The 22,531-nt window shown below is 46.2% G+C and overlaps 1 protein-coding gene and 1 non-coding gene across 3 annotated transcripts in view; both read right to left on the bottom strand.

Moving 5' to 3' along the window:
• Positions 1-222: 222 nt before the first annotated feature.
• SPRED2 (sprouty related EVH1 domain containing 2) overlaps positions 223-22,531 on the bottom strand; it is a 119,794-nt gene continuing 97,485 nt past the window's right edge. Inside the window, exons 4-6 of one of the 2 annotated variants that reach the window (XM_068965423.1) lie at positions 22,002-22,066; positions 5,819-5,968; positions 223-3,527 (exon numbers count right to left, since the gene is read on the bottom strand). In XM_068965423.1, coding sequence (XP_068821524.1) covers positions 2,862-3,527; positions 5,819-5,968; positions 22,002-22,066 — 881 coding nt within the window. In that variant the 3' untranslated portion in view covers positions 223-2,861. The remainder of the gene's footprint in view (positions 3,528-5,818; positions 5,969-22,001; positions 22,067-22,531) is intronic. The other variant, XM_068965431.1, reaches the window with a different exon arrangement.
• On the bottom strand, positions 12,284-12,356 carry TRNAV-UAC (transfer RNA valine (anticodon UAC)). The gene has a single exon. It is a non-coding gene; the product is annotated as a tRNA-Val (tRNA).

Raw genomic sequence — 22,531 nt, 5'->3', positions numbered from 1 at the left:
CCCGAGGAGCTGCTGTCTCCCCTGGGGAATATGACATAACCAGAGGCGGGAAGGGCCTCACAAAAACAGACCGGTGTCCACACATCCTTCTCCAAAGGAAGCCCCTTCCCATCCTGTGTGCGAGAGCTCCCACGTCCGCAGAGACTCAAATGCCACCCTGTCTCCAGCCAGAGAAACAGCCTAAAGCCAGCGATCTGATAGGATATGTTTATATTTACATGGTACATTTTAAAGCAATGGCTACATTGGTCATACATATTAGAAACCATAAAAAAAAGTTAAGAACTAAAATGTACATCATACACTTGTATATATATTTTTTTACACAGAGGTAAAAAGGCTTATTATAAAAAAATCAATACAACGGGGTTTTTAGTATACAGGTAAAGAATGAATTATGCTTCAGGCACTTTAATTTGTTAATGTGAGCAAATAGCTTCGTAGTTGGGGTCAGGGGAAGCTTCCAAACAGAAAATCTTTTGGTTAATGTTTTGTTACCACAGATACAAAAATAAAATCTGAATAATTTCTCTCAGATGATTGACGTTAAGTATGGCAAAGCTGACTGGGAAAATACTACACACTGTTTGGCTGCAGTGTGGCAACTCGAGAGACGTATTTACATAAAATGTCCCCACGGCTGTCCTTGTGCCCTTAACCGCTGCCTTCTTCACAAACCAAAAAGGATACGCGGCCTAAGATTCACCAGCATTAACTCTTCAAAGGGGTGGAAAAGGACGAGGGGTGAAGGAAGATAGAAACAGATGATGGCTAGACAGACATGGCAAACAAGAAGCGGCCGGAATAGGTGTGTTCTTATTGAAATAAATAGGGACACTTGAACTGAGGTCTAACAGAACATACATTAGTGTTGTGCTTCGTAGAAAGGAGACCTTGAGAAGACCCTGAGGAGATGCCTCAGGATGGGGGTTGGCGTGGGGGAGAAGATGGTCTCTCAACAGCATTTGGAGGCTGGCTGAAGGTTTTCTAGATGCTCTCCAGGTTGAGAAGTGGTTCTTGTCTTGCACCACCAGATTAATAGACCTCTGCTCCTTTCCCAGACTGGAAGACCCAAATTAGTCACTCCAACAAACAAAAACACCTACCAAACAAACTCATAAGCACACTGGGTATTTACATGGATGATCTGAGGAAGAAATGCAAAGCACTCTCAGGTAAGCTGAGAACGTTCCCATGAAGGTAAGCGTGGCCAGCACTTTCCCAGTATGATTGGCAGACTGGGAAAAAAGTCCCTCTCCTTGGAGACTGATGTCCTGTGTGCTGTAGAGGAGGGATGGTTGAGGGGGCGGGGAGTGGGGAGAGAGGAACGAGGCTGTGCACTCAGCTGGCAGCAGCCACAGGAAGTTCACGGCGGGAAGGACAGCCGGTGCAGACAAGCCTGTCCCCTGTGCTCTCCACAGTGTTCTGATTGTACAATGCGAGGTATAGGTAACCACTCTTCACCTTTTTTTTTTTTTCCCTTTCTGCAGTAAGATTTGGCTATTCCTTGCAATATATTAGAAAAATACTCTTTTTCAGCTGATTAGAAGCCTCCTATGTGGCAAGGCGACAGGTGGACCCAGACTGCTGAACTAACCATCCATGCACTCAAAGTGGCAAGTCTGGGTTTGGGGTTGCAGGAGAAAGACACTTAGGCATTGGAAGGGTTTTTTATATATGGCCTTGTTTTTTCCCAAGTATAAATGAAGAATTTAGTGATGTGAAATGTTTTTTTTGAGTCCAAAATGAAAACGAAATGACAAACCCATGAACAGAATGCAACCCACCACTCTTCAAATTGATGACATTTAAAATCTCCCCCAGTTAATAGAAAATAGCCACTGGGGGGAAAGAAAGCTCCTTTAAAGTTTTACTTACCACAACCTTAGTGTTTCTTAACCGGACAATGTTCGGGAGAACGCTGGTTTGTTTGAAAGAGACTATTTGGTTTGCAAAACAATGAGCAAAATTTCTTACTTCATTAGCATTTTCTTCTGGTATTGCTAAATTTTTACAAGTGGTGGTGACATAATTTTAAAAAGATCTACTTTAGGGTCAGTGGGGAGGCTCAGAGAAACCTGAAATCCCCTTTCTAGCCCTGGTCTGAGAGGATACAATGCAGTTTAAAGGATTTTCCTGATTCTCACAAGTTAATCTGAAGTTAAGGCTCAATTCTCAGTCATTTTAGGAGTGAATGTTTTGCATCAGTGAGTAACTGACAGATTTTGGGGGTGTTGGTCGAGAGAGACAAGATGATGGGCTCTAGACAGAAACCGCAGCTTACATGGGAAGTTTGGCTTTAGAAACGTTAAAGCGATCTGGTTTTGTGGTAGAATTTTGTTAACTAGATCACCTCCTATACATAGTAACTGACTGCAGGTTCAAAAATACATCTGGTAGGGTTTCACCATTCTGACAATCCATTACCACAGGAACCTGAGGAAGCAAGCTCGTTAGCAATAGGCAAGCTAGTACCAAGAGGAAGATGGCCTTTGGAGCTCTTGGGAAAAAAAAACGACAAACCCCACCAAAAAAATCAGCAGTTCCTGCTGCAGGCGCCTTGAAACTGGACGAGGTGGGCAGGAAGGACATGAAATCAACACCTGTATGAGATAGCTTGATTACAGATTGTTAATAATACAGGAGCGTCTAGGCAGAGGGTCCTTTCCTTAGAACACTGTGCGGCGCGTGCCTGGGTGTGGCTGATGCAGAGTGGGCGGCGGGGGTGCAGAGTCCACCAGGCGGGCTCCCCAGGCTGGAAAGGCGCCTTGGGTACCCGCGAGCGGGGAGAAAGATGAGAGGATGTAGAAGACGAGTCCCCTTGGGGCTGTGGACGGGAAGGGGTTGGGAGGGAAACCGAGTCACACGGCTGCTTTGTGCTTCCCTCCGCAGCACCTGCACATCACTCCGCAGTGGTAGCAGGCTCGCAGAGGCAGGTAACAGCACATACAGGGGGCCAGGAAAGACAAGGCAATAAGAGCCATCCACCGGAGGCAAAACTTCTCGTCGCTGGTATCGCACGAGCACGGGTCTGTATAGTCCCCCTCGGGGTCCGACATACAGTGATAGAGCATGCTGTCTGCACACCACATACAGCTCACCCGGCGGATGCAAGTTCTCACGGAGTCGGGGGCGTCCTGACAGTGGCCCCTCCGGTTCTCCTCGTGGTTGAACATGTCCCGGCAGTACTCGCACCGGGAGCGCTCTCCGTCCTCTTTCCGCCTCCGGGACTTGCCCCGGGAGGGCTGGGTCTTGATCACGCTGCCCCCACGCCCTTTGGGGTCCTCGCCGAGGCCGAAGTCTGACGAGTCCACGTAAGGGTAGTTGTAATCGTGCTTGGGCACCTCGCCCTTGGCGAAGCGCACGTAGGAGTCCGCGTCCTCCGTGTGGTCCAGGTATTTGCCCCTCACAGGGGCGTGCCGGTAATCCTCGTAGCCGGTCATCCAGATCTTCTCCCGGGGGTTGATGCGCACGATCTCCTCGTCGTCGTCCGGGAAGCTCACCTGGCGGAAGGGCCTTGGCATCGGCTGCCCCAGGAAAAAGGAGACGTTACTTTATCGCAGCAGCTAAACAAACCAATCTTCAAATAATGCATCCTTCACCTTGGCAAAGGGCATTTCTTGAAGAAACAGACCCATCCTGTACTTAACAGCTTGCGGGTCAAAGACGTATTTCAAACTGTCTCAATCCCTTCCTGGGTCAGGAAATCATGTTAATGGGTCGAGACCGGCATTTCCTCCGTTTCTGTTGCAGTTTTGCTATAGATGTGGGTAGGTATACACACTGTGAGAATAAAGTTGGAAATTCCAGAAGCTGAACATGCCCAGATCAAAAGCAGACCTGAGATGTCCCTAGAATATCTTTATCTCCCTTCTGTGAGCTCCCACCACTAAGGTGATGGTGACTGCTGCTGCTGCTAAGTCATGTCAGTTGTGTCCAACTCTGTGTGACCCCATGGACGGCAGCCCACCAGGCTCCCCCGTCCCCGGGATTCTCCAGGCAAGAACACTGGCAGCATGATTTCTAACAGCTTAGATTAGTTTCACCTGTTTTTATAGGCCGTCCTCTCTCAAGTCTTTTGTTTTTTCCCAGAGAACCGGAAGAACTCTGGAGTGCATTGACCATTACAAGGTAAGTACGTCTGTTCTCTGTGTGTACTCAACAAGTGCATACTAGTCCATGATATCGAATGTGTGTCTCACTGTGGGTCATGTTCAAAAAAGCCAAAGTGGATACCAGGGACAATGAAGGCTCACAGGTACCTTGTAATCTGGCTGGGGAGATAAGATGCTCAAATACACAGAGTGCAAGATCACAAGTTCCAGAGGCCGATGGTGTTTGAATCCTGCCAGGATCTCACAAGTGGTGAGCAGCAGAGTGGAATCTGCACCTGGGCTGGCTGGACCACAGAGCCACACTGTCTAGATTTCAAACCTAACCCGCATTCTCCCTTATGATGAAAGTGTTATCCCTGTGGTGGGCCTCCTACAGTTTGCATCAGTGCCTTGGCCCAGAGTGGCAGGTGCTGAATACAGTTATTGAGTGGATCCAGGTAAGCCTGCCTTGCACAGGGCATCCCAGTTGTGGCAGACAATGACATTTCCCACCTTAGAAGCCCTTTGAGCATGAAGGCTTTTTAAAGAGTGAGAAGCATGGCTTCAGACTACAGAATTTACTAGCAAGTTGCTAAGCCTCGGACTTTGCTTCCCTGATGATCAAACTGCATAGGGCTACTGTGAGAACAAAGAGAAAGAATCTAAACGGTGTAAGCACAGGCTCTGTCACACAGGATGCACATGATGACTGTTGCCAATATTGTCATTATAATATTATCCTAGAATTTAGCACACACTAATTAAATTTACCCATCACTTCCCACCAGACTGTGAGCTCCTTGAGGGCAAGGGCCATGTCTCACAGGCTTTGTCCTAATTCCTACCAGATTCTTGACGTCAGAGTTTCCCCAGCTTTGGAAAAAATACAATCCTGCAGTATTTCAAAACAAAGTTTGGGAGCTGACACAGTCTTTGCTATTATTTCGAAAGAGAGTCAAAAAGTCAATTCCCATCTATTGCTACCATACTGTGATTTTAAAAAGAACATTTTCATGCCAAAATATTAGGAAGCACACACCCAATAAAACAATTTTGAAAAAAAAGAGTCATATAAATCTAGCTTTATGTTATAAAACCTCAGTGCCTCGTGCTTTTTCTCTTTTCAAAGCAGACTGGTGGCCACATCACCCACATGGGCACCAGTCCACACCCCACAGTTTGCGAACTTCCTCCAAAAAACAGCCGCTGGGTAAATATTTGTTGTATTACTGAATTCCAGCTACAGCTCCCCAAGGAAGCTGGGGCCTGCAGCCCATGATGCCAGGCCTTCGGCCCAAACATACAGTATTCTGTGGTACCAACCGTGGTTCTGTGCTTTCACACCCTTTGGACAGAGGAATGCAGGAGGCAGGGTAGCACTCTGGGTGAGCAGAGTCTGCCATCTAATCTTGTTCCACCAGGGACCCTCTCCCTAAGCCTCAGCCTCCTCATCTAGCAGCTGGGGATGCAGAAGACCTGCTTCTGGGTAATCTGTGAGGATTAAAGGAGATAAATCACATGAAGGGTTTAGCAAGGTGCCTGGCACACAGAAAACCCTTGAGTGAGGGCGAGTTGCCTGTACCACCTCCAGTCTGGAATGGGGGAACAGAGTAGGAGAACAGAAGAGGCCTAGGCTCGGGCGTGCGGCTGAAGGGAGGGCAAGGCAGCTGTTTCAGATCAGGAGGTCACCCCTGTGACTGCCAAGGAACAGGATCCCAGCTCACCTGCTCGAGGTGATAGTGGTCCGTGGGGTATGGGTCGTGGAGGTGACCCAGGGTATAAACCTTCCGGTGCTCACAGGATGTGGGGGAGGAGATAGTGCGAGTAGGTTGTTCCCTCTTCTGAGACGAATTAGAAGAACTGTCTGTAGCTGTCTGTGTAGAAGGAGGTAACCATGAGTTAATTAAAAACAAAAACCAAGTCCGCCCCAAAACTAACACACCGTCTACCCCCACTTGTGGCGTCTTGCTGGACTTCTCGAAATCTTGAGTTTATCCTGGCCGTGGGAGGCAGGAGGACCCCTGAAGGGCCAGGTTGTCTAAATACGACGGGCAGAGAAACCCAGCCCCCAGCCCCTGGAAAGCTGGGTTTGTTTTCTCAACTGTGGGAGCAGCGATCGGCTCTGGGGCAGGGCTTGCCACACCAGGCCACTCGCGGGTGTGCTCCAGTTTGATCAAGAATGGCCACTGTTTGTGGCCCTGGTTGAGGTCCTTGGTCAAGCAGAGGAAATGCAAACAAGCAAAAAATCAAACCCATATGTTTCTTTGTGGGGTTAAGCCCAGCCTGGGAAAGTCTCAAAGATAAGGATACCTCAGGGGTATCATGGGTACTGGCTTTCCAGGAAAAAATTTTGTAATCTTTGGCTTGGAGGCAAGCCTGAGGATCACTGTCTCTGGAGGGTGAGAACAGAGCTGTTTTCCCGGTAGAGGTGATGAGTTCAGATTGGAGCCTCCATGAAGGTCTTAGGAAGGTGATCACGTATCAGAATAGACTGTGGCTGTGGGCAGAGCCCAGGCCCCATTGTCTCTCAGAACACCTCGGGTGCTTTACACCCCCAGGTGATCCCAGGTGTGATGGTCACTTTCCACAACCTTGGGGCCCAGCAGCCATACGCTCATAAAAGGCTTTGTCAAATGCAGCTGGGGCAATTGCCTTGAAAACCAGGGCCCAGGCGAATCCTATCCTCATTCCACTCTACCTTCTTCCTCAGAGTAATGGACCCTTCTTCTTTTATTTTCTTTTTTTTTCACAAATGAAAAGATTTTCCTTGATATTGAGGTGTCCTATTTCTGGTAGATATCTAGAAACTCCTTAATTGTTGCTTGTTTCTCATTCTTATATCCCCCTCACCCCATATGCTTATTCATATCCTTTTATTTTACTGATTTTTGTTAGTGTCATCGACCCTTTCCAGGGCAAGCCAAGGTTAAAACAAATAGACTTATGAGAGTTAGTCTCTGCCCCTCCACTACGTTCACTTATAAAGTAATAAATGCTCAGGAAAATAGGAGTACAAGTATTCAGGAAAAAGAAAAAACACTCAGGGACTTCTCTGGTGGTTCAGTGGTTAAGACTCTGTGCTTCTGCTGCAGGGGGTGTGGGTTTGATCCCTGGTTGGGGAACTAAGATCCCACACGCTGTACAGTGTGGCCAAAAAAGAAAAGACACCCGTATTTCCTCTATGCAGCACAACTGACATCAATTTTTAAAGCTTGGTGGACATGTGCAGCATGCTTTTGGAAACCCAGCCCTCCTGGATTTTTAATTCTATTTGGTTTGTGTGATGCGGGGGTGATGCCTGTTTCCAATCCCACAATCTCGTGGCTAATTCAGATATGGACACACACTTCTCCCTGAGGCAATCCTGAGAGACTTCTGATGGACAGGTCAGAAAAGATGCTTGTCTCTTATCTAGTTAAGAGCTAAGGGTCCTGTAAGCCTGGAATCTTGGTGAAGGTGCAGGGAAAGAAAGAACCTGAGGATGGAGTGAAGCAAAAAACCAAGGGAAGAAGGATCCCACAGATACCACTCGAACTTCTGGATCCAGCCAAGCCTGAATCCTGATCCACCCTAGGATGTCCCATAGAGAGGGGCCAATTCCCTTTGGTGATTTAACCCAGAATGACGGGGCTCATCCGTTGGGTGCACTTTCTTTTTTGCCACTGCCAATTCCTTCTCTGTGGCAGCCTTCCACCTGCACCACATTCCTGGCCTCTCTCTTGTCCCTTTCAATCCTCTCCACAGCAGGTAGAGTGGAACAGGGTGTTCAGAGCCTGCTACTTCTCTCCTCTGCCTCTTGGGAGCCACCCAACTGGCAAATAGCATGTGCTGGCAACCTTTCTTGGGATTGTGTGGTCTACTTGGAAGGTTGAGGGCCCACCCACTGTGGGGAGGGTATGGAGACCCAGCGCATGCGCGCCTGGTAGGGCAGGTCTGTCTAATCTCAGGGTCCAGTCCTGGGATGTCCACTTCCTGGAGATGTAAGCTGGGACTCACATCATCAGTAATAAAGGGTCTCTTCACTTTTTTTTCTCAATTGGTTTAGAACCCTGATAGGAAAGAGTTGCTACTTACCCCTCAAATCCCAGAAATTGAAAGAGACCAAACCGAGACATACAGAATTTTTACTTCCGTTCAAATTCAGGTCCGTCCTCTCTCACCCACCCTCTTTCCTTACGTCTTTGGAGGTACTGCCGCTCTCTTTAACACATGAGTGGTTGCAAATTGATAGTACAACAAAGCATACAATCCTTCACAGTCTCATACTATGTGAAGGCTTATGATGTGCCAGGCACTGTACACGGGAATCCACCAGTGCAGGCACAATATCGCCTCCACGTCATACACAGGAACACAGACACCTGAAGAAATTCAGGATCCTGCCAACTATGGCAAGCCACCATTGCCAGAGCGGGACTGAAACGCACGCCCCGTCCGCCAAGCCCAGTGGGATCTCCTTGCAGCACACTGCGGCTTATCAAGACCAGAAGAGCCACCTGCTCTGTGTTCATCTTGGTGAGATTAACACAAGTACAACTCTACCAAGTAAGACGATGTGCCCTGATTTATACAGACCCAGGTGGTAAGGGGTGGTGTCTCAGGATACAAAGGTTTCTACAGATCTCAGTAAATACTTTCTGAATGAGTAGATAAGGGCCCTTCTGTATGATTCAAATCCAAGGGTTAAACTCTTATCCAGTACCCATGTGACAGTCACATCTTAGGTTAGAAGCTACTTCAGCATTAAACACTGTAACATGCACTTGGCATTTAGTTCTCAGAAACCCAGTTCACACATCAGAGTCACCTCGGTGTTAGTCATCTGTTTACCCCAATCCACCCTGTTTTCTGTGACCTGCGTCCAGGTTAACAATGTATAGAAAGTCATTCTGAGAAATGAGGCACACCCGGTACTTCCTAGTCATCCTCAGCCAATCAGACGCCCCCTTCTGACGCTCCCAGCCTCCCTCCCCAGCCTGGACCAGCCTCTCCCCATTGCAGAGTCAAGTGCAAAGTTTCCTGGACCATTTTCTGACAATTCAGAGAACGTGAGACTGAGAAAGGCCTTTCGACATCTCCTAATCTGATGACAAACCTCTACAGAGGAGCAGGGAGGCCAGAAGACTGAGGCGGGCTATCAGTGCACTGCCTCCCTTGGCCGACTGCTCCGGGCTAAAGCATGCAGAAGAGGCTCCATCGGAAGCTGAGGCTTATTGCATATCTGTGATATCAGATAAATCTTGTCAAGAGGCAAGTGTCTACCAGCAAAAGGAATGTATTATTAGGGTATTTCCAAGAAGAGGCAAGAGGGAAAACCTTTCACCATACACACCTCTGGATGAATGCCCCCGTTCTCTGCTTGTGGAAAAAAGCAGTCACTGGACTGTACACATATGCACCTCAACAAACAAGATTCTAGAACATGCCTGCCACTTGTGCACACAAGCTCATGACACCCACCCACCTACTAATCCGAGAGCTTCACCTTCAACCTGGAAATACTGGCTGCCGTTTTCAACTCGCCTTCTTGGTGGGGCGGGGGAAATCTCTGAAGTGCTGTAGGTGTGAGCTCAAGAAGAACAAAAGCAGAGGTCCTCTGTGCTTGGGGACCTCAGATTGCTTAGTGGGCTGGCTTCGGTGCAGGCTTCCTGAGTCAGAGAGAGCAGTCAGAGACAGCCTTTGATGTCACCCACTGTGAACAAGGCCAGACACTGCCATGGGGTGCCGCCTACTTGTGGGAGGTCCCGTGCGACATGAAAGTGTGAGCACAACCACTGTTACCTCCATGTATGCTGCCAGAAAACCTTGCCTCTGGGTCTGGGTGTGACTCCAGCTCACTCTCAATGCCTGCTATTAAAGAGATGTCCGATTAAGAGGCCTGTAACCTAATAGGAAGCACCAAACAACAGAAATGCAAGGCAATGTCATAATGCTAAATATCACGGTCTCAATCCAGGCAGACTAGATTTGAATCAATTCTCTGTTAATTGTAAGTTGTCTGATTTTGGACAAGGTGACCTCTAACTCCAGTTTTCACATCTGTAAAATGGAGCTAAAACTGTCCTCAGGGTAACTATAAAAACAAAATGAGATTAATCATTTTCATTTCGAAACAGTTACTATTGATTTTATAAAAAAGTTACTGATCCTGTGATCTGGTCCCCTTGCTTAACTCCTTATAAAGTTCAAGTGTTTTATCCAGTGATTCTCTGGGTTTTTCTAAGCAAATTCCTATCACCCACAAAAGACAGTCTGGTTTTCTTTCCATTATTTGTAACTTCTTGTTTATTGTATCTTTGCCAAGGTTTCCAGCATGATGTGGAAAAACAGAATGGCTCTTGCTGTCTTGAACTTGACTTTGATGGGACAACTTCTAACAATCCTCTGTCGTATATAACCTTTCCAGATAACTGGAGTGGCTATAAAGTTCCAAAGTCTCTTTGTATTCTAGATTGCAAAGTGTGTGTGCTCAGTTGTGTCCAACTCTTTGTGACCCCATGGACTGTAGCCCACCAGACCCCTCTGTCCATGGAATTCTCTTTTCAACCCAGGGACCGAACCTGCATCTCCCTGCACTGGCAGATGGATTCTTTATCGTTGAGACACTGGGGAAGACCAGATTGCTATAGATTGTCACCGAAAAATACTGGAGGTAACCAGATGGTTCTTCTGTGTCTATTGAGATGATTATGGTCTTTCACCTTTGTTTCATTAATGGATGAATCAAACAGTTAAGCTTTTTAAATATTAACCATCTTTCCATGCCTGGGATATCTACTTTACTGGTTTTTCATTAAATTTGTTTTACAAATATTTGATGTGATTTGGTAACATTTTGCTTTAAAACTTTACATCTACATTCATAAGTGAGTTTGACTCCGGTTTTTCTCTACTTGGATTCTTGCCCATTTTTACAGCAGGGTATGCTGGTCCTGCAAGCTGAGCTAGGCAGTGCTCCACCGTTTTCTATACTTTGGGGAGTTGTTTCTTTTTTAAAAATAATTGAAGTATAGTTGAATTACAATATCGTGTTAGTTTCAGGTGTACAGCAAAGTGATTCAGACACATATATATTTTGTCAGATTATTTTCCATTATAGGTTATCAAAAAATATTGAATATGGTTCCTTGTGCTACAAAGTACATCCTTCTTGCTTATCTATTTTATGTATGGGAGTTATGTTTTTTAACCACCTAAATTTAGTCCTCCTTTCAAGGGGTATACCTTTGACTACATTTTCAAATTTTTCTATGGTTATAGAAAAACATGTATTTTGAGTAATAAGCTTTGCGTGGCCTGGTTCTGAAGCCCTCTAACAAGGCAGTAAGACAAGACTTTAATAAGGAAACACAGGAGGCTGAGAAAAGAAAGGGAAGGGAGGTGGAAGCAAGAGTCAGAGGGTACAGACATGAAACACTGGGTGCCGGGAACCTCCAAATAATAAAAAGAGATGCGACCAGCCTGACCAAGTCCACTCTGGTAGCAGAAACATTGGAAGGCTGGCAACCATTCATTTTCTTCTCCCTCTTGGGGATGGAGACAAATGGGAGGAAGGCTACCCCCAGAGAGGCAAGCACACAAGGCCAGCCTCCGCATCCTCCCTGTGTCCTCAGGAGCACGTGAGCTGTTGTGAACACACAGCAGGCGGAGCCGAGCCTGCTCCGAGCAGCTGCTTCTGGAGGGTGACAGGCCTATGTGTTTTGAATAAGGCACAGAAAATAAAGTGAAGACACTGCTTAAGGAGCCAATCTGCGTCATCCAGGAATCATACAGAAACGTTAAGCAAAAATAGCTCTTCTCGGAGAGAACTGGGAAACCTTGACTCCAGGCCAGGCGAGGACGTATGTCTCGGGATAGTTGTTGAAGCTCTGGGAGCCTCTGTCCTCGGGTGTAAAGTAAGGAGTTGCCCTGGATATCTCCAAGGTTTCTTTGAGCTCTGAAAATTCTATGTGTGATCCTTCTGCCTTCCTCTTCAGAACGTTACAGGAGAGTCTGGCTAAGACTGTTGCTTAGTTGATGAAGAGCCACAGGATGTGTGTCAACTACACCTCAGTGAAAAAATAAGAAGTCATCGCCACAGGGGAAAGAAAAGCTGCAGGACTGATTCAGATTAATAAAAGTAGGACTCTGCCCTGTCTTATATGATTTATTTATTTATTTTTTTGGCCTCCTGGCTTGAGGGATCTTAGTTCCCTGACCAGGGATTGAACCTGGGCCCTCTGCAATGTAAGCGCAGAATCCTAACCACTGGATCGCCAGGGAATTCCAGATATTTTGAATTTTTAAAGATGGCTAACTTGTAGTTATGACCCCAATTTGTGTTATTTTTATTGCAGCTTACCACCAAAATATAGTTCAGCCACTGATGCCACCAAAGCAATATTCAGTATTCTTCCTATTGCAAGGGTTTCCATTTTATTTATATACATGAGCATTTGAAAGTAAAAGTGTGAAAGTGTTAGTAGCTCAGTCGTGAACGATGCAACCCCTCATAGACTCTAGCCTGCCAGGCTCCTCTGTCCCTGGAATTCTCCAGGTAAGAATATTGGAGTGGGTAGCCGTTCCCTTCTCCAGAGGGTCTTCCCAACCCAGGGACTGAACCCTGATCTCCTGCATTGCTGGCAGATTCTTCACCGTCTCCACCTTGGACGGGGAGGCGGCACTGATCACATGGAACTCTGGGCAGTTATTGCCTCTCAGGAGACAGTGAAGTGGATGGGTGCGGGTGTAAGGAGGCTGCTAGCTCAGGTGATCTGGGGTTGAACAAAGCAAGCCTTTCCACTCAGTAGCTAGAATGGCAGGCCTATCTATGGTCAATCCTTTTCCCCTCTGGTAAACAGAACGTCCCCCATTCTGTCAACAGGTCTTTGGGAACAGGTAGCACTGGCTCACCTGTCCTCAGGGCTTACACTGGTCCCAGGTGTTCTCTTTCGAAGAGGCAAGTAGAGCAGGAAACCGGGCTAGCTAGCAGGCAGTGTGGGTCTGAGAGGGGCAGCTGGTTGGGGGAGAGGAGATGACCCTGTCCTAGACTCTAAGATGTTATCCCATCCAGGATCCAGAGGAAGAAGTGGGCATTTGTCAACTGTGAAACAAAAACAACAAAACCAAAACTTCCACACATTAAAAAAGAAGTTTTATGTTTCTAAATTTTGCAGTTAGGTAAAATATTGACATGAAAGGAAAGGACTCTCAAACCCACAGCTTAGTTTCATTGGCAGGGCTGTGAGCAGGAAGTGGGTTTTGGGTAACCTTGAGCATGTACTCTGCATCAATTAATAAAATGGAAATAGTAATATATTACTATCCACAGCTTAAACAGATGAGATGGTACATGTGTAAACAAAGAAAGACACAAGCTGGTGGGCTAGCAAAATGCCTCTGCCCTTCCTCAAATTGAGAGCATTTCAAAGCTTTTGTTTGAGCCTTAGACATTTAAATGCTTTAATTTAGCCACTTTAGGTATTACATGTTTAATAAAAGATCCTCATCTTACTATGCAATGTGAGCTTGATAATTATTGGCATTCAGAAGATAAAGCAGCTCTCATCTGTCTTCTGAGAATTTCCATGCCACCCTATGCAGGGCTGGGTCTCAGCCAGCAGCATTTATGGGACACTGTTCCCTGGTGTCAGTCACAAAGCATAGCTGTTTTTCCCCCCAAAACATTTTTGCTTTTCTTAAGACACCACCATAGATTAGTTTTACTAGTTAAACTTTGTAGAATTAATTTACATTTGCAACCTATTTTCTCTTTTACTTATTCTCTCCCTACCCCACTCTATCCTAGCCCCTTAATCCCAAGGGTAGAAACAACACTTTTGATCAACTGATCTTCTAAAATGAGACTGGGGCTCCCAGGAGGGCATAGCAGAACCCCACATCACACTGAAGAGTCAGCTGAGGTTTGGAGCCAACGCACTAGTTGAAAAGTCCATCATTTAGGTGGCTTTTTGGCAATGATGAGAATATGGTATGTTTCATATATGTGAAATCTACTGAAACTTATTGAGTAAATATTTCCCTTTCTCAACGTTCTCTGAAAGGCAGCAAGGAGATCTGGAGTTTGCATTCTAGGTGAACAAAGGATGGAGTTGGGTACAAGAAGTGAACAAGAAATTCACTTCTTCAAGTCTTGGTGACTTTATCTGAAGAAATGAAGTGTCAAAAATGTTTAGAACCCCAGCCTCTGAACTCTCCCTCAGCAGGAATCACATATACCCTTTGTGGACTTTCCTGGTGGTACGGTGGATAGGAATCTGCCTGCCAATGCAGGAGACACAGGTTCTATCCCTGGTCTGGGAAGATTCCACGTGCGGAGCAGCTAAGCCCATGCGCCGCCAACTACTGAACCCTTGAGCTGCAACTACCGAAGCCTGTGCACCTAGAGCCCGTGCTCTGCAACAAGAGAAGCCACTGCAATGAGGAGCTGGAGCACTACAAGGAAAAGGAGTCCCCTAGTTGCAACTAGAGAAAGCCCAAGTGCAGCAATGAAGACCCAGTGCAAAGAAAAAAATTAGAAATTAAATAACTAACCCCCTCAAAATCCCCTTAGAAAAACAGAAAACAAACCCCATTTATTAAAAATTGGTAGATTTGCCTTTGGATTTCATGTGTGCTGGGGATGGATTAGGTGGAAAACAAACTTGAGAAAAGGAAAGTTCTGTGGCATTCTGCACTCTCCTGCTTCTGTTAAGTAAAAGCTTGACATTTACTAAATTCCAGACTTATTTTTTCTACTTAATCAAGAATGAAAATAACCACAATTTGCAGACTCCAAAGCTCACCTAGGACAAACAAACAAACAAGCAAACAAACAAAAAAAACCCTGCTGCTTCACATTTTGGTTTCAGCTACTTGTTCTAGTCATGCTTTAGGAACACCTGGGGTGGGCAGGAGGGGTTGGAGAGGTCATTAGGAGCAAGCGCTCTGAATAGCCAGAAAGTAATCAGATGCAGCTAGTGATAAACAGGATGTGACCAGTTCAAGCATAGGGCACAAGGAAGAACTACATTTTCCAGTCTCGGCAAACACATGGCTAAAAGCTGATGATGCTGTAGAAGACATTTTTCCTACACGAAGGAGGACTGCCTACCTGAGAAATTCAAGGACAATGAGACGTTACAAATATAACCAGCCTGTCTTAACTGGGTTCTAGGAGAGAATTCCAACCCAGACAAGATGCTGTGAATGACTCTTCCCAATGATGCAAAGGACCGTACACAGTTAGTGCTATTCCAGCTGCAGAGAAGAGAAGGTAATTCATTACAGAGGATGGATGCTGTGAAGCGTGAGGAATCCCTGTGGAGAAGGGCTGCCCCAGTCCAGCAGCTGTACTGAGGTGGGAGAATAGACCTAAACCTGTTTTAGGGTATGCCTTCCTATTGCTATTCTGGGGACTCTGGGGCTGTAACACCTGCTCAGGCTTCAAGTCTGTCATCTGGATGTGCCACACGGGGCACCGGTCACATATTTATTCTCTTATCTCTTCTCCCCTTTCCAACTCAGGTCCAACAGAACCCTAAAACTTAACTCTTGTATAAGGATGATGTATAAAAAATAGGACAGCTGAAAAACCATGAATATAATTATTCAACAGAGGAAGAGAAAAATGGTAGTGATGAATGGGGACGCTGAGGAGTTGGTCCTCACTGCTCCTCTGCTGTGAACTACCTGCTGCATCTCAGGCAAGTCCTCCATCTGACACGGAGCGGCTTCCACGACTGTGTCTATAAAACGAGGCCAATCTTACTCTGTCTGCCAGAAGGAAGGAGGCTGACTTGTCTGATGTGAACTCAAGATCCCTTTCAATTCCAAGACCTAGAATTCTGAGGAGCTGGCATGTCTACAGCTGTTCTCGCCTCCCCACAAGCCAAACGTTTCCAGCTAACTCACATCAGTTCTCCTACTTTTCACGTGTCATTAGGACACACTGCTTCCTAACACAAGGCAGAAAAAACAGTTGGGAGGAGCGGAACACTGAGAGCACAGAACTCAACTTCTGCTGTGTATCTTCAGTTCCTTTAGCCCCCAGAAGGGGAAATCAGGGCTTCTGTAGCTAATCAGGATTACTGGATTCCCCCTTCTCCCTTGACTACATGCCCCCCCACCCCCTTTTCTGAGAAAACTCCCTCTCATTTTCCTTTTTAAAAAAGTCTCAGAACGGCCATCATCAAAAAACCTACAAACAATAAATGCTGGAGAGGGTGTGGAGAAAAGTGGACCTTTTTGTACCATCGATGGGAATGTGAATTGATACAGCTACTATGGCAATTCCTTAAAAAACTAATAATAAAACTACCATACGACCCAGGAATCCCACCTCTCAGCATACACCCTGAGAAAACAATAACTGAGAAAGACACATGTACCCCAGTGTTCACTGCAGTACTGTTTACAATAGTTAGGACATGGAAGCAACCTACATGTCCATCGACAGATGAATGGGTGAAGAGGCTGTAGTACGTATTCAGCCATAAACAGGAACACATTTGAGTCAGTTAAAGTGAGGTGGATGAACCTAGAGCCTGTTATATAGAGTGAAGTAAGTCAGAAAGAGAAAAACAAATATTGTATATTAAAGCATATATATGGAATCTAGATATATGGTACTGATGAACCTATTTAAAAGGCAGGAGAACATACAGAGACATAGAGAACAGACTTGTGGGCACAGCAGGGAGAGGAGAGGGTGGGATGAATTCAGAGTAGCATTGAAACATACATCACCATATGTGAAACAGAGAGTGAGGGGGAAGTTGCTGTGTAACTAACACAGGGGCTCAAGCCAATGCCCGGTGACAGCCCAGAGGGGTGGGAGGGAAGTTCAGGAGGGAAGGGACATATATATACTTTTGGCTGATTCATGATGTTATAAAGCAGTTATCCTCCAATTAAAGATAAATTTAAAAAAATCAGTACATGTGTATCATTTAATATCTCAAATAGCAATCTTGCCCCTCTCCAAGTGAGGCAAGTGAGACAGCTTCTCACGCCCCAGAGAAATAAACCCAGTTCTTGTGGTTGGTTCTTCTTGCATTTCTCTCCATCTTTTCAATGCCATCTTATTATCCTTCTCATTCTTGATTTGAAGATTTAGATATTATTTAAGACCTTCTTATTATGGAAGATGAGGACTTAGCTATTTCATACACCCCCAAGCATCTTTCTATAAAGCAAATATTTCCCTAATCCTCCAGCTTTAGAGCCAGAATCCAGCCACTCAGCACAATGACAGCTGAAGCACTGACAGCACTTGACCACAGATTCTCAGTGAGCCTGCTCTGGAAGTCCGTGTACCCTGCAGCTGCATTCTCCCAAGATCGTATTAAAATTCTCCTTGTCTAGCTATGAAGATGCTAATAACAATCAGAAGTGATTTTAGAGCTCTGTGGCAATAAATAAACCACCAGGTTTCAATGGACCAAAGCCTACAAAATAGGAATTTAGAAAATTGTTCATTAAATGACCATAAAACCCAGAGCCTCTCTACTTCTATACAGTCCCTTTTCTCTACTCATTCTCTCCCCATCTCTGTTGAGCCCCTTCCCCAAGGGCTCCAAACCCTCTGGCCCCAGAAGCTTCGACCGAAGGGATCTGGGTAATCAGCCCCAGGCTGGGAAGCAAATCAGCTTGGCCCCTCCAAGGCACCGTACTGCTCATCTCTCGAGTTCATGGGGGCCTTCTCCACAAGATACACTAGAGCACGTCTCCCTCACAAGACAAAAGCAATGAGAGGGAACAGAACTGAGGGTCCTTCCATGCTGTCCCTCTCAAGGATCCCTGGTTCTGAAGAGAGAAAGCCGTCTGCCAGGGGCACGGATAGGAGTATGCTGACTCTCAGTGATGCCTCCAAATGCCCACTGCAGACTGCTAGCCTTTGTTGTCACTGCTTTATATTCTTTGCATGACTCATAAATCTGCATCATGTGACTCAGGCATTGGAATCCATGCGCCCCCCCCCCCGCCCCGCCCCAATCCATTTAATGCCTGGCCAGCTAGGTATTTCTGTTCACCTGGATGGATCACAGTAACTGAGGTCTGTCAGGGAAGAGAGATGACGGGGCTGGATGGGAGGTGACAAGGAGCATTAACAGCCAAAGGGTGAGACTGGGTGATGATGCTCAAGAACCTCACCTCCTAGCTGTGGACGCAACAGAAAACACGGCAAGAAAAATATGACATAAAGCTACTGAGAATCCCTCAAAACCACCACTTGAAATGGCAACCCACTCCAGTATTGCCTGGGAAATGCTATGGACAGAGGAGCCTGGCAGGCTATAGTCCATGGGGTTGCAATGAGTTGGACACGACTGAAATGACTAACTATGCAGGATAACAAGCCAATGAACACTTTGGACCGGATGCAAAGAGCCAACTCATTGGAACACATGGATGCATGTTGTATGTTGGAGGATGACAGGGAGGAGGGGGCAACCCCAAACCCCCCTGGTGGAGAAGTTGTTGGGCTTGGGTTCTCAAAAAGCACAGGCTGATGCTTTTTGCAAGCCGACTCTTTCCTTGATAATGGGAAAGACTGAAGGCAAGAGGAGAAGGGGGTGACAGAGGATGAAATGGTTAGATAGTATTACTGACTCAATGGACACGAGTTTGAGCAAACTCTTGGAGATAGTGAAGTCAGAGAAGTCTGATGTGCTGCAGTCCATGTGGTTGCAAAGTGCTGGACATGACTTAGAGACTGAATAACAACAATGAATAAAATATGAAACCCTGTGATTGTATACAGTATATTGGGGTTCAGATCACCCATTTATCGAGCACCTATACAGCCAAGCTTTATAGGGTTGTAGGACTATAATGATGAATAACCTGCTTTGAGCTAAGTAAAGTCACTTGTTCAGCAGATGAAATGTGAAAGTCTAAAAAGAAGCAGGCTTTTAAGTAGCAAGAGAGGGATAAACAAGAATGCTACAGGATTTGAAAGAAGAGAAAACAATTGGTTGAGGGTGAAACAGTAAGACACATGGATGGATAAACAGTCCAAGACCCAGAAAACCAGAGCAGTCGCTAATCTGGAGTCTCTGGTGGTGGCTCCGTCAGCAAAGATGTGGACACACACCAGGCTGGTGGCAGGAGGGGCATGGGAGGACTGTAAAGGCAACTAGCAACGCATGGGCAGTTACGTGTGGGTCTGCACACGTGTGCACACATGCTGAGCTGGATGCTAATTTCACGTGGAGGACTTGCAACATGGTTCTACCATCCTGAGAAGACAGGCTGGTTTAGGGGCTGGGAGTCAGGAAACTGTGAGCAGAGACAGCCCATGCTTTTTGAGCATCCAAGCCCAACAACTTTTCCACCAGAGGGATTTGGGGTTACCCTCTCCTCTACGTCATCCTCCAACATATAACATGCATCCATGTGTGGTTCAGTGTCCTATTTTCCTTCTGGTCCCAAGGAATGCCGTGAAATAGAGGGAACCCTTGGCTCCAGCAGCACAAACAGATCTCCTCCTGGTTCCTAAGTTATGCCTCTGAAGGTTTTCTCCTATACACACTATTCTCTTAGAAATTCTCCTTCTGGCTCATCATAAGTTGTTAGAGGGTCTATCACTATTTATACTCTTTCTAAATGAGTTCAAAGTCCTAAGTATCTGTCTTACCGATATGATATCAGTTTTAGAATGCAACAAACCTTGGGAAGCCGTAGACTCTATAGGAGTTAACCTGGCTGCTCACTTCCACGGCTCCAGCTTTTAGAGACATCCCTGACTTCTTCGGACAAAAAGTCTCATGACAGGGAACTTGTGAACAAACAGGAAACCTGGTGCGTCAGCCCCTGACGACCCTCCCATCCTTTCATGGGACGTTGCTAATGTCACTGGCCTCATGGCTGGGCTTGTCTTGGGGAAGTGAGGTACTGTTATTAAGAGGCCCCTGTGTATAAACAAGTGGAATGAAGGTAAGGACTGTGTACGGTAGGGCCCACAGGGAATACAATGAAGCCGTGCTTCTCCCGCCGTGAGTTTCCAAGTGCCTGGAAACAGCAGGGCAGTTCCTACACGTCCTTCCAGGCGTTCGGCATTACCCAGAACAGCACATCGATTCCCTGTGGATTAAAGGACAAAGCCAGCAGGGATGCCGGCTTCTATGTCCCTAGTCCCTCTCGCCCGCTCCCGCTTCCATAAATCATGCTGGCAGGTAGCTGGGAAGCAGCTGTGGACGACAGCGTTGCTCTGGAGCACAGGAAGCCACCTTTTAACCCGCCTGCTGTTGTCTCTCAAACATGACAAAGGAACAGATGTAAGCAACATGCCAACTGTTGAGAGGATCTGCTTGGAGCACTATAGGAAGCCTGCTCAGAGTGCATCACATCAGCCGCTCCACGGAGGCACAACTGAGTTCACTTCCTGACACTCACCCCCCAACTGCCACCGACAAGCACTCTGCTCATGTCAGGGGGGTGTGCAATGCTTAGGCAACTCACCATGTTGTCGCCTTCACCCTCTGCCCCGAAGCCCCTTTCCAAACCCTGTTCCAACACCACCAAAGTCTAGCCTCAGCTCCCAGGGGTCTTCTCTGACCCCCAGGCCCCATCCTGAGCCAGAGGATTTAACAGTCTGTGCCAGTTTCTAAGCCTCTCACAGGGCTATATCCTCCCTGTCCAAACCATCCGGTTACCTCCATGAGGGATGGAGCCGGGTTCACCCACCTCTGTCTTCCCAGAGTTGCATTTTTCAAATCACTAGTTGCAGGATGAATGGGTCAGGAATCACGTTTACAGGGTTGCAACTAATATTTAAAATACTAAATTAAAAAAAACCAGCTTCTAAAAGACAACTAAGGAATTATTGGGGAACTATTAGAGGATATTATGAAATTCCTGTTAATTTTCTTAGGTCCAGTAATGATGTTGTGTAGGAGAATATCTTATTTTTAAGAGATGTATGCTCAAGTATTTAGAGGCGACTTCCTTTCAACTGGATCAACAGAAAAAATACCTGTGTGCAAGCTGACACATGCAGAGATAAGGCAAACAGGGTAAAATGTTATCATTGCTGACTCTAGATACGGAGTATACAGGCTTTCGCTGTACTAGTCTTTAAATTTTCCTGTGTGCTTGAAAAGTTTAATAATGAAACAGAAGAAAATAAAAAAGAGGAGGGAAAAATCAGAATGCAGGGCATGAAATATGATCTGGTTTCGGGGTGTCTACTGGATGTGTATCCTAGGTTACAATTTAAATGTATTTCCTCCTTTGCGTCAAGGCCCAGACTCTGAAATAAATGCTGCCCTGCAGTTCCTCACTGCACCAAGCACATGGCAGGTGCACTCTGAACTGTCTAACTTCTAGAAGCACAGAATTTTAGTGAAGGGGAAAGCTGAGAAATCATTTAGTCTCCAGTTACATCCCATTAACGCCAGCTATGTCAAAATATCCAAGCCATTTCCTGCCTTAGTACATTTGGCCCTAACCTCAACTCAGCCTTCAGGACTCTTATCAGATGTTTAATCACTCATCAGGAAGGCTGCTCCCCTGCCCCCTCCATGCCAGGGAGGTGGTTAGTGGAAGACTCCAAGAGTAGGGTGCCAGTTGTCCCAGCGTGCTGGGGATTGAAGTATGTCTTTTGTGGGACTAAGGATTTTCAGTGCTAAAATTAGGACAGTCCCAGGCAAACCAGGATGGCTGTTCACCCTAAATGTGAAGGAAGACTGGGAGAGTGCCTTGGACAGCTCCAGGAGAGCGGACACCATATGCCTTGTAGCATCATGGGAACATGAGGGGCTAGAGCAAATCCAGGGCAGCAAAATTATGATAAGACAGAGATCTCCCTGACAACATCCCAACAGCAACAGCAAATGCCAAACTGCCAAGTGTCTCTCATGCCCTTAAACAGAACCTCTGATTATTCACCAATTCATGTGAAAGCAAAAGACCATGGGAACTTACTGTAAAAACGTCATCATCACCAAGCTCAGCCTCATTGTGGATGGTGGAAGATGATGTTGTTGAGCCTAAAAAAGACACAAAAACCACAAAAAAAAGTTTCCAAAGAGGATAAGTCAAAGCCAGTCATTTAAAGAAACCACATCCTACTCCTTTCATATGTGGATCACCAGCAGAAATGTTATTTGGGAATTAAATGCTTTAATTTTTAAATATAATTTATTTATTCATTTATGGCTGCACTGGGTCTTTTTTACATGTGGACTTTCTCTAGCTGCAGCGAGCAGGGGCTTATTCTTTGTTGCGATGCACGGGCTTCTCACGGTGGTAGCTCTTCCTGCGCGGCACACTCTAGGTGCGTGGGCTTCAGCAGTTGTGGTGCTTGGGTTCAGATGCTCCACGGCATGGGGATCTTCCTGGACCCGCGATCGAACCTGTGTCCCTTGCATTATCGGGCACATTCTCAACCACTGTATCACTAGGGAAGTCCTTACATACTTTCAACTTGCTCTTCTTTCATTGATTCTAGCCAG

This window comes from Capricornis sumatraensis, chromosome 1, assembly GCF_032405125.1.
Source record: "Capricornis sumatraensis isolate serow.1 chromosome 1, serow.2, whole genome shotgun sequence".
NCBI classification, from domain to species: Eukaryota; Metazoa; Chordata; class Mammalia; order Artiodactyla; family Bovidae; genus Capricornis; species Capricornis sumatraensis.
The sequence above is the reverse complement of the archived record's forward strand: the minus strand, read 5'-3'. Positions and strand labels throughout refer to the sequence as shown.